A 12,524-nucleotide genomic window follows, 5' to 3' on the forward strand; every position below is an offset into this window, starting at 1 on the left:
GCATCATGTTACGGGTATTTACATTTATTAAATTTAAATGAAAAATCTCATCTACATGAATTTTCACTATGATTTTAATAATCTGATAAAACTATCATTAATAATTGATTGCTCTATAATTACAGATCTTTATGATACAGCGAGTTTATTAGTTCCATTTTTATTCATTTTATAAAATTCAATTTAATAATTTTTATTAATGTAAATTTCGCTTACTTGTTTAGCTGCTTGAATTTGTTTTCTGATCACATCTTGGTCTATATTGAGACCCGGCCCTAACTTGCCGGGCGAGTCAATTTTCATTATACCAGAACTCTTGGACATAATGTATACACCTAAAAATAAGAACACCTTGGTACAAAACAATATAATAAGTATTAATTTGTAGCAGTGCCTGTAGAAGGGTTGCCAGTTAAATAAATCCTTGACAATAAATTACTAGTCCGGACGCTCAGTGTTTGCTTTTCTGACACTTGTCAATGTCACCTTGTTATATTTGTTAATTAATTAATTATTAATACATTTAGCCCAAAATGAATGTTTATTGTGTCATTTGTGGTTTGTGTTGCATCAAGGTTAGGCTTAATTTAAATATGTTTTTGTAAAATAATAATAAAATTTAAATATCTCATTAACATTGACATTATCTCTCTCATTGACTTTGACAGGAACGCAATCTCTGAGCGGCCGGATTCTAATTTAACACTCCAATTTCTCCTCTCGTGCTGTCCTAAGTGCCTAGCCAAATTTGGTAAGATCCTACTAGAGCAGCTTTGTATACCCATTTTAATATAGTACTTGCTGCAGTTATAGGCCAAGGTCTTTAGGCAAGTAGCGAGAGATTTTGGTGGTAATCCTCTCGCACCTACTTCTACATTATACAAACTAACAAGCTATTTTTCTCGCCAAAATCAAATTGACCTCCCGTAATTATATTGACTATACTTCATTAACTTAATAAAGTCCATGTGAGATCACTACTTTGTGATTAAATATAACTAATACTTACCAGAACTAAGATTCGGCATATGCTTGGGATCCACTTTAATGACACCTTTGATGTTAGGCATCCCTTTGCCCGCCAAGCCCAAAGTCTTCACCAACTCGGGATCAATATTGGATGATACTTTGGGGGAAGGCTGCCCGTTCAATATTTTCTTCTCAGTCACTAGGTAAACAAAAAAATATATAATTTATAGCATTGAACACTGTTGCGATCATGATCATCATGGATCATGCAGTCCTGCATACATTCACAGTGAGAGTTTGAGATCCTCTGGTAAATAGGGTTGAAGTTATGGCTCAAAACACAGCTGTGGACAATACTTAATATTATTTTTTTTTAAATTAATAAATTGTTTCCTTACCTTCCGGAATGGGGATCACAGGTTTGATATCCGCTAAAAAACATTTCAGTTAGTTAAAATTCGAACATAATCAAAGACCAAACTACTTTATATCAAGTATGGCGGTCATGGATCATCTTCTACCAAGGTTGACAATACAAAACATCATTTTTTTAATGTTGGTTAAAGAACCAATACCCAATAACCAGTAAACAGGAAAATTTTAAGAATTAATTGTACCTCTCGTTTTATTCTCATTGATTTGCTGCATTTTAGAGTTTTATTGCATTAAGTAGAATGCATTATATTCAATATAGTTCTGTAAAGGTGCACAAGAAGTGAACAAGAGTGTTTTTAATTGATTAATTTGATTTTGTCGGTGGATTCTAGCAAAAGTTTTAGTAAGGTTGCCTTCACCTTCCTAAAGCATGACATGACTTGTTTATGGCTTACTGACTGCCAACGACGGACGATGGTATATTTGACCACTTTCGCTCTAATAGGGCAAATTACTTGATAAAAATTATTACTTGATGACTGACTAAATGTATGCAAAGCCTTATTGAAATTTTAAACAAAAGGTTATTTAGATTAGAATGAAGGTGTGGTTACGACCAGGGGCATAGCTACCGCCGTATCAGCCGTATCAATGATACGGGGCCCACGAACTACAGGGCCAAAAACAAAAATTAGTAAAATAATATGTTATCCACAATCTTACTCAATCTGATGCTCCCCGAAAAAAAACAAGAAAAAAAAACCCACAGAGTTTCACTTTAGAAATGACAAAAGTAAAAAAAACAGCAAACTTTTTTACCAGGTTAAGCGTGCTTCAATTTTCTTTTGTGAGAAGTCTTTACTTCACTTTCATTTGTATCAGGTCCCCCAACTAATTATGATACGATAAGAGATCTAACCCATGACCTGTGTTTGTCGAGTCTAAGATGAGACGAGAGGCTAAGACACAAAAATACCTTTAGTGGAATCCGCGTCGGAGTAGTCCTCATCGCTGGAGAGCTCGCGCTTTATCTTCTTGCTGGCGGGCTCGTCGTCCGCTCCGCCGCACCACGCCTTCACTTGGTCCAACGCGCGCGCTTTGCTTGTGCGTTGCAGACGGCTAGACCATTTACAATAGTTGTTGCACAAAAATCACTCATGCTTTTTTAGCGAGAGTAAACTACAATGGCTAATTACGTACAGTGGCATACAATACTTTTTCTATGAACAAAACTTGGTAAATAATGTATAATTACTGTTGGGCATGGCCTCCTTGATTTTATATCGGTGTGCTTTCTTAGATTTTGTCTCTTACAAGGAAGCCTGAATTTTGGTAACCAATGCCATGAAACTAATTAAAATTAAAAAAAAAATCATTGTAGCATGTTTACCCATATGGTAATGGACATTACCAAACAACCAGTAGAAATAAATAACTTTGTGATATGGTTTGAGGTTTTATATTGAGTAGATTATGGAATGGGAGTAATTTTTTAGCAATCATTTTTTACAAAAAGGTTGTCTTCTAAAACATATTCTATCTGTATAGAATATGTATTAGACGACAAGTTTTTTGAAGGCCTCCGTGGCGCAATGGTATGTGCAGTGGATTTATTGAGCCACCAATCTCAGCCTTGTAAATCCGCTGCGCATCCCCCGCTGGGCCATTGTGGGAGGTTTCGACCGTGGTTAGGTATCACCTACCAGTCTCTAAGCAGAGTTTAGTCTTTTAGAAGATGCAGTAGAAATTCTTCCACCCTCCCATTTACAACTAGCCCTAGGCTCCCTTTAACAGTTTTTATGTTAAAAATCTGCTGGCAGTCCCAAAGCCGAGATACACCCTCTAATATATTGATTGAAAAAGTAGCCTCCTATTTGGCTGAGCTATATTTATAATATAATAAATATAACTTATGTACTTCTTACAATATTATACAATCCACTAAAATATTATATTCAGTTGGTTGGTCTGACATATTTTAGAATATCTGTAGTTTGTGCAAAATAGATTTTGTGGGAATTTACATTGGCATAATGATGCTCTCTCCACCTAATATTAGGTATATGTTAGTTCTTACCCTGTAGGAGTCAAAGCTGGTTTGGTGTCAGTCTTCTTCACCATTTGTTTCACAACCTGAGGTACTGGAGTGCTAATTTGCTTCACCTAATAAAAAAAAAGTTATGTTTATTACAAACATATCTAAAAGTGAGAAAGAGAATATCTTATTCCATGGATTCACCATGCGGGTGCTGGGTCCATCGTGCAATGAAAAACTCCGGGAATTATGACCTGGATGTGAGGTTAAGAGGCTGTTCTCTGGTTGTGTAGCTTTGCCCAACCAAAGGTAAGATCAAACTAAAATAGGTATTTTATTTATGTCACTGTCATGTAATGGGGGCCATTGCACGAGTGCTACAATCGCTAATTACGTGCAATGACATACAATACTTTTTCTGCGACCATGATAAAAAAAGAATTAACAAAACATGGTAAATAATATATGATTGCCGTTGGGCAATGGCCTCCTAGATTTGTTTCTTAAAAGGAAGCCTGAATTTTTGTAGCTCATGGAACTATTTAAAAATTAAAAATCAAATCATTATAGTCCAGTTTACTTGTGTGGTAATGAACATTACTAAACAAGCTGTAGGAATGCATAGCTTTGTGATATGTTTTGAGGTTTTATATTCAGTAGATTACGAAATGGGAGTAGAAAAAAAAAACTTAGAAGCAACTTGTTGCAGTTCTAATGCAGGCCAAGGTCTTACGTCTTACGTCAAACGTAACTTACTCTTTTAGTAAACACGAAGTTGTTGACCGTTTTATATACCATTCAACTACACAAATCGGTATTTTTAGGGAGCTCTTTACACAACGAAAACGATTACAACAATGAAACGTCGATTCTTAGAGAAACAGTAATATATACGCGTTAGATCATTGATCTCATACTTTGACAGAGGGGTAACGTCTAGTGAGGCAGGTCCCTATACATACAAGTCGTCTGAGGCTGATGATGATGATGATGATGATGATGATGATGATGATGATGATGATGATGATGATGATGGATGACAATGGTATTACCTGCACAGGATGCTGTTGCTGTTGCTGCTGCTGCTGCGCACGCAAGGCCTTGAGTTCCTTCTGCCGCGCCAGCTGCTTCTCGAACGCCTCTAGCAAGTGCTTGCATGTCTCCATGTTCTCCACTGGCTCCCAAGTGTTCTGCTCACTGTTTATATTAAAATATTATTTATTGTAAACTATATCAGATAACAAATTTTTAACTTGATCTTATCACATATTGAGTCAAAGATGGTCTATATCAAACAAACTACACATTGAAATTTGCAATTTTTATTTTTTAAATAAAATCAATCAATAAATCGAAATAAATAATAAGAACAAGATAAAAATAACATTCACAAGATTTTGTGGTATTTCAAGATGACGCCCTTCTTTTTGTACTATAAGTCAAATGACAAAATGACAAAGACATAACTTCTCCGAAAGTGGGTAATCTGGCTCTAAGCTTCACAATCCTACTGATTGCCACTGAATAACCAGGGCCTATAGTCATGTGGTGGTGGTAGTTCTTTTTCTACCAACCCAAACGTTTCGATAACTTAAAAAAAAGTATGGAAATGACAGATCCGATCAATAATTTGATCACGTGAGCTGTTGATGTCGACCGGGCCTAGTGCGTCATTGTTCTTTTTACTAAGTCATCTAAGAATGAAACGGATTATTCACTGGATTCACAAGATTCACTCACTGCGGATAGCCGTCCCACTTGAGCAGATACTCATAGTGCTTCCGGCGCGGGTTGAAACGCTTGGCGAGTATCTTCTCCACGACGTACTCGCCCGCCTCAGCGCCCGTGCCGCCCTCGCGCTCCGTGCGACGCGCGATCCTCTCCTCGGGGGGCACGCGTTCTTGCGCGTTACGTACCGACTCCGTTGATGTTTCCTATACAGATGATCGTCTTGTACTATGTGATCGTCTTGTACTTTACGCCTGAAGAGATGCCTTGTATGTGTGACCGTTAAATTGGGATTATGACTAGGTTTGAATATATTGATTTTTATGATACATTCAGGTAAATAAGGTCAATGTAAACTAATTTATACATAAAAAGATTGACTGGATATAAAACGTCGCTTGCGACAACACAAGGCAGGCGTCCACAGATTTATTTATTTATTCAAATTCAGGCAATACTACATTATATAATATAACTTAGTAATTATACGAGTCACACTTTATTATACAATGTAAGATAAGGATACCCAGTTTGGGCCTAGCCTTAGTTATCAAGTGAGTGATAGGGAGACCGATTTTATTTTTGGTTTTCTTTTTCATGCATGTCGTCTACCGCGTAGTAGCTCATTTCAACCAGAAAGACCCTTAATATCTTCAGATCCGCATAGTACGCATCGCACGGATCGCATCGAACAGATTTCATTTACCGTAAAACTAAAAATCCGTTTGATGCGATGCGATCGATAGGGATCTGTAGAATGGAAAGCAACGCTTAAAAATAAAGTCACGAGGTCTCCAAGGAACGGTTGTCTTCAAAGGAAGATATGTGGACTTATGAAACTGAATAGTCTTGAAAAAATATATTATTTTCCATTTACTTCTGTAATAAAATTGCATAATATTTAAAAATTTAAAAAAAAACCATGTTAGCCCATGACCATGTTAGCCCATGATCGCCATTGACCTTTTATAATAAAAGGGTGCACAATCATGTAGAAATTTCACTTAAAAACTGGCCAATTTTGCTTTGACAGTTTTAGAATTATTGGTAAAGAAAAGTATACCTAAAAGCCTTTAAATAAAGTCCAATTTTCAATAACATCCTAAATTCAGAGCAAATTCAACCTTAAGGATTGAGTTTGAGGTTGAATTTGCAAATGCGACTACTTCAATTGAGTGCCAAGAAGTTGTGTTTGGCACCCATTGAGTGGGGACGTGTTTTGGTCAATGATTATGCATCCACTTTTTAATAGGAGATCGATGACTGTCGCATAATATTCTAATCTCATAACATAACTTTATGATGAAAATTGTGCTTTAATTAACTCAAACGTGCTTAGAGTGTTAACGAATAACCACAGTTATTTTTTGAAACTTTTTGAAAACCAGGCGCATTTTGAAACCTTGTAACTTTATTTTAAAGTCTTCAACTTTACTTACCACCATTAAATTAAATCATAACATAACTTGACGTTTCAAAAGTGCTTGTAAAGTAAGCCTAATTGAAATAAATTAATTTTGTATTTTTTGAATAGGAGCATCACTTAACCAAACATACCTTCTTAGTGACTGTGGTAGACATTGGCAGTTTATTTACAAGTATCTTCATTGCTGGGCTGGCTTTGACATCATCGCTTTCTTCACCCGAGGGTTGTATCTCTGTGTCTTCCTGTTCAGTAAAATTATTTTTATATTACTAAAATTTCAAAACTACATATAACCAACCTTTAACTAACAAGTTATACTGCACTGATGTCTTTATAGTAGGGGAGCCAAAGAGGGGTTTTTAGCAGTTACTCGAGCGCGGCAGATAAACATAAGGGACTATACCTTGCACGTTTTTGAGTACCTCCACCAAGTATGAGCCCTTAATATTGGTGGGTACGTTTAGGGCAACCAAAAAAAAAACTAACTTCAGAAATACTTAACCAGCACGTCAGATTATGATAGCTAAAAACTGTACATTTCGAAAATCTGACATTTTGAAATAAAATCCTTATATTTTAGTTCCCGAGTTACGAGCACGATTAATTTTTTGCTTATTTTGAAGGAAATAACCTCCTAATTAATCGCTAAAATCTTCTGACAATTTCAATTTTTTCACCTTAAAAGCGAAAAAAGTAATTTTTTTCCATTTATCGTTAGAAAGATTTCTAATTTGTTTGTTGGTAAACAGTACACATAGAGTAGGGCTGTAGTATATATAATAACACAAAACAAACTGACTTTGTTCAATTTCTTTGGCCTGCCTCTCCTCTTGACTTGAGTGTCTGAAGGTGTCTGTACAGGAACCAGCTGGTCTTCACCCTTGAGCTCCATCTGAACATAAATTACACTATAGCAGCACAACAGTAGGCTTGTTGATACTATTTATAAAAAGGTGTTACATACACGCACACAAACGTGATAGCCGGCGTGTTGTCACGTGAAATAGTAAAACTTAGTAATTTGAAAAAATTATCATTTACAGTTTGCATGTAGCAGCTGCAGTCAATCTGTCTTTTTTTGATAAAGTCGCGACCTAAAATCTATTTTTTTTTCTTTCGCCTAAAAATTATGTCATTATACTACCATGTGAGTACCATACAAATACAAATTCAAATTCAAATACAAAATTCAAATTCGAATATTCCTATTAAAATTCAAAATTTCATGCAAAGCCCAAAGAACAAAGTTGAAAGTTTACATTGACTTTTACGCGGACGAAGTCGCGGGCGTCAGCTAGTTGTAAAATATAAGATTATATTGTTACTCACAACTTTAGCATGTGCAAACTTAGAGAGAGCCTGCACATTAGCCCCGGCTGTGATCCACGCAGTCCTCTGCGCCTCCGGCATGCGACACCACTGCTGGTAGAGCTTCCAACTGTTGTCTGCATTTGTGGTGGACCCGTCTCTGACTGATGAACACTTCCACAGCAGGAATGCCCACACTTGCGCCTTACTCTCGTTCTTTAATAAATAAATCATATCATTATTTGCCATAAAGTACTCTCAAGTAAAAGTTGAAAAGCAAAAAAGTTGAAAAGCAAAGAAATAAATATGTCCATTAAGAGGAGAACCTTCAATACGTCTATACTCCCATGTATAACATACGGAAGCGAAACTTGGTCCCTGACACAAAAACATAGAGAAAAGATAGCTAAGTGTCAGAGGGCAATGGATTAGTTAGCAAGTATTTTGGGTAAAGACTAACGGACAGGATCATCTCAAGTGAGATAAAACATAGGACGAAGCTCGCTGATGTTCTCATTAGAATCAACCACTTGAAATGGCGTTGGACGGGACACATGTTGCGCTGCACGACTGATAAATGGAGCAAGCAGGTGACACTCTGGTACCCAAGAGACAGTATCAGACAACGTGGACGTCCAAAAAGAAGGTGGGAGGACGACATCCGCCTAACCCTGGGGCCACACTGGACCAGAGTTGCGGCTGACAGGGTGCAGTGGAAGCAGCTGGAGGAGGCCTATGTCAGAAGACACTTTGAACAGCGGGACATAATATAATCAATCAAATCCAACACAACACTCATGTAGCCAAAAGCTGTTCAAAATAAATTTTATTTATTTATTTTTATACTCTCAAGTACTCTCTAGCAATTTGCTTATAGCTGATGCAGCTGATTGCACAATAGAAATGAAATATATATAAAAAATATCATTATTTGCCATTTTCACAGCCTACTACAGAGCCATTAGTCCTAATAAGTACGCTATGACATAACTTATGAAGACAAAATGACATATTGTTGACTAATAACACAGAATAGGAAACATCAAATTGAACATCTTTCTTTACAATAGGACAAAAGAGAGAATAACATTTCTTATCTTTCGTTACAATAGGACAAAAGTGAGAAGAATAATTCTCATCTTTCGATGCAAAGAGAGAACAATATTTCAGTTTGACTGCTATTGTGCGAGTCATTTTCTATTCATAAGACATGTTGTGACATGCATTATATAGGCCTACATGCCTCTATCTAAATTCAAGAGATATTCTAGATATTAGATTCACCATTGTGCTCCAATTTGGGCTGGCAGGCTTAAGGTGACAATGTTAAATACTATTTACCTTAAAAGTATATGATATTGTTAAATACTATTACCCAAAAGCAAAATTAAGTTAAGTTTTTAAAGTGTTTTCAAAACCTTACTCTCATAGCAACTTAACCCCATTGTATTATATTATTGCTTTTTTATTGACCAGACATGAGATGTACAAAATTTGACTCTAAATGATTGTTAGAAGTGTTTCTAATTCAGCTTCCAAGATTAGACCACACTTACTATTAATTTATATTCAGAGCTACAAAAGTCAAATTTTGTATTGTAAATGCACCTGTTTTTATTTTAGGTTAAAAAAATATCATTCTATGGCAATTGGGAACATGAGAACTGTCATACATATAGAAACATTCAAGAAATGTTAGAATTCAACGGATTGTTTCATTTGAGTTAGTTCCATTTTTACCTCAATAAAGAATTACTTACACTATCTCTTACAGGCGATTTTCCAGTACAGTTATCCCCATCCTTATGTTCTTTGAACTCATCTACATAGTGGAATGCAGAGTGACACTGCCCACATACCAGAACATCTAAAGTAGCCATTTCTTCATGAGCCTCTGAAAATTTTTTTTTTATTTTAAAATAAATTTGCTATCTGTAATCAGTCACTTGTCTTGACTATAATTTCAATTTGATGATTGCCAACTCAGACCAATTACATATGGAATTGTCATTATCATCATATACAACCCATATTCGGCTCACTGTTGAGCACGAGTCTCCTCTCAGAATGAGGGGTTAGGCTAATGCGGATTGGCAGATTTCACACATGTACAGAATTGAGAAAATAGAAAATTCTCGGATGTGCAGGTTTCTTCGCTATATTTTTTTCCTGCACAATTTGAGACATGTGATATTTAGTTTCTTAAAATCCACACAACTGAAAAGTTTCAGGTGCATGCCCCGGACCAGATTCAAACCTACGCCCTCCAAATCAAAGGCAGAGATCATAAGGACTTGTATTGTTGCACCCAAATTTAAAACCAAAACCTGAAGACAGCATTAGTCAATTAAGGGTTATTACCTACCTTTTAGAGCTGTCGGATTCTTAGTGAGTTCATCAGGATTTCCTGCAGGTGTTTCCTCGGCAGAAGTAGATTCTCCTTCTTCCATGGTAGTCATTTTCACTTTTTTACCCTAAAAGACATAAATATAGATAATTAATCAAAATAATATGTTCGTTCATAACCTTTCTGTGCATTAAAAGAATTCCCGCCAACAACACTCAAACTAGCATCTCGTTTGATATTGAACCATGATAATACATGTACAGTAAATTGAATACATTATTTCTTACGCCAAAAACCATATATGAATTGACTAGTCCACATTTAGTAAATATATCTTGGCCAGTGCAGCATTCTCAGAAAAATTATTTATTTCGGAAATTCCAAACCGCAAATAAGTAAAACACTGTGATCAGTGCTATCATTCAAATCGACGCGTATTGGCTTTCATCATTGCGCTCTTTACAAAGCGTTCTCTTGATAACGTTTATTTAATTTTTTTAATAAAAACACAATTTAGGTTCACTTTTGATTTCAACTTACCAAAACAATGTCAAATCTTTAATTTTTTTATAGGTACTTAAAAATATTAACCCTGGAGAACACACGCAAAACGGAACAACCAAACCAAACCAAGGCAAGCTTCGAATTCGAAATCTTTATGAGGGAAAAAAAAGCATTGCCGACACATCGACATTACACTTTATTGATGGCCGACAACGTTTGTTCTCTACGTCAAACTATTCTCAACGAACCAATCCTAAGAGACACAGAAATGCGTTTGAACCAATCCAAATTAAGAGCGTGACTGACATAACGTAACAGACTTACTAACTTTATATTGTCGACGATATTCACCGAAAGATTTTTTATGTCGACCCATCTTACCGATATGCTTAAAATACGATTTCATTATATTTTAAATTCCAAATAAATTTTCAAAAAATCTACCAAATAACAAATCGATCTTTTTACACCTCTTTAAGCCGGCAGGCGGCTACTGTATATTGCAAATACTATAAAAAGGTATAAATAATGTTTTAGCCATAATTTAACATATTAGACATAGATTTACGATTCGGATGATATTAGGTAAGTTTTTTTTTCTTTTTTGGCTTCGAACACATGTATAATGTACATGTATAATGTATATACATACTAATGTATAATATGTATATTGTATATAAATATATATACCGATTAATGAATAATTGGCAGATAGAGCGCACGGAACACGATGGTGTCTTAGGCATTACAAATTCAAAAATTCAAAAACGAATAGTGAATACATTCTCGAGTCACTAGTCATTTTTTACACTATTGGGTTTGACATTTGAATTTTTGAATGAGTGTTTACGTTTATCACGTTTTTATAGATATTTGTATAATGTATTATACTACTCTATGTATGCACCTAAACACAACTTGATGGCCCCGACTTAGTCTAAAATAATAGAATATTATTATTATTTTGGAAATAGCTATTTAACTATAAGTACTAAACATTTGTTTGTTACTTGTGTATCAATTTAATTTTCATATATTTATAATTATAATTAATTGAAATTATAATTAAATTAATATAATATAAAAGATAAATATTTTTTTTACGATTTTTAACTGGTTTAACGCGCACTTTTAATTATTAACACTTTTAAGTGTACTAGCGGACGCCCGCGACTTCGCCCATTCGCGCCTTCGCCCCTTCTATTTATATTTTCATATATTTTTTATACAGGTGTCCCGTAATTAATGAATAAAACGCAAATGGTAAATACATTACCTAATTATCTTAAACTAATTTAAATCATCATCATCATCATTATCGACTCATATTTGGCTCACTGCTGAGCTCGAGTCTCCTCTCAGAATGAGAGGGGTTAGACCAATAGTCCACCACGCTGGTCCAATCCGGATTGGCAGACTTCACACACGCAGAGAAAATTCTCTGTTATGCAGGTTTCCTCACGATGTTTTCCTTCACCATTTGACACACGTGATATTTAAATTATTAAAATGCAAACAACTGAAAGTTGGAGGTTCATGCCTTGGAGCGGATTCGGACCCACACCCTCCGGAATCGGAGACAGAGGTCATATCCACTGGGCTACCACGGCGCTATTAGTTATTGCTCCAAATGGCTATCAAGCCGTGCCATTTTCTTTTTGTTGGCTTTCAAATAGATCCCATAAAATGTAAGGAGCATGCATGATTTCCTTTGAAGACCTCACTCCTTTTTCGTTGTCGGTTTGACGTGAAATGCCCTTAGAACTAACTAGGTAGTTAAAAAACGCTGAACTAACATAATTATAAACATTCTTTGTCGGTATGACATTCGG

At 35.6% G+C, this 12,524-nt stretch overlaps 1 protein-coding gene across 4 annotated transcripts in view; it reads right to left on the reverse strand.

Annotated features, from left to right (window-relative positions):
* The window catches only part of LOC112051694 (uncharacterized), a 24,475-nt gene extending 13,583 nt beyond the window's left edge, over positions 1-10,892 (reverse strand). The window contains exons 1-13 of one of the 4 annotated variants that reach the window (XM_024090469.2): positions 10,729-10,892; positions 10,207-10,315; positions 9,602-9,735; positions 7,863-8,057; positions 7,333-7,425; positions 6,665-6,775; positions 5,120-5,313; positions 4,432-4,576; positions 3,422-3,507; positions 2,321-2,463; positions 1,368-1,400; positions 1,010-1,168; positions 217-335 (exon numbers count right to left, since the gene is read on the reverse strand). In XM_024090469.2, the coding sequence (XP_023946237.1) occupies positions 217-335; positions 1,010-1,168; positions 1,368-1,400; positions 2,321-2,463; positions 3,422-3,507; positions 4,432-4,576; positions 5,120-5,313; positions 6,665-6,775; positions 7,333-7,425; positions 7,863-8,057; positions 9,602-9,735; positions 10,207-10,300 (1,506 nt within the window). In that variant the 5' untranslated portion in view covers positions 10,301-10,315; positions 10,729-10,892. The other 3 variants (XM_024090467.2, XM_024090466.2, XM_024090468.2) reach the window with 3 other exon arrangements.
* Between the last annotated feature and the right edge of the window lie 1,632 nt (positions 10,893-12,524).

The sequence above is a fragment of the Bicyclus anynana genome, chromosome 14, assembly GCF_947172395.1.
Source record: "Bicyclus anynana chromosome 14, ilBicAnyn1.1, whole genome shotgun sequence".
Taxonomy (NCBI): Eukaryota; Metazoa; Arthropoda; class Insecta; order Lepidoptera; family Nymphalidae; genus Bicyclus; species Bicyclus anynana.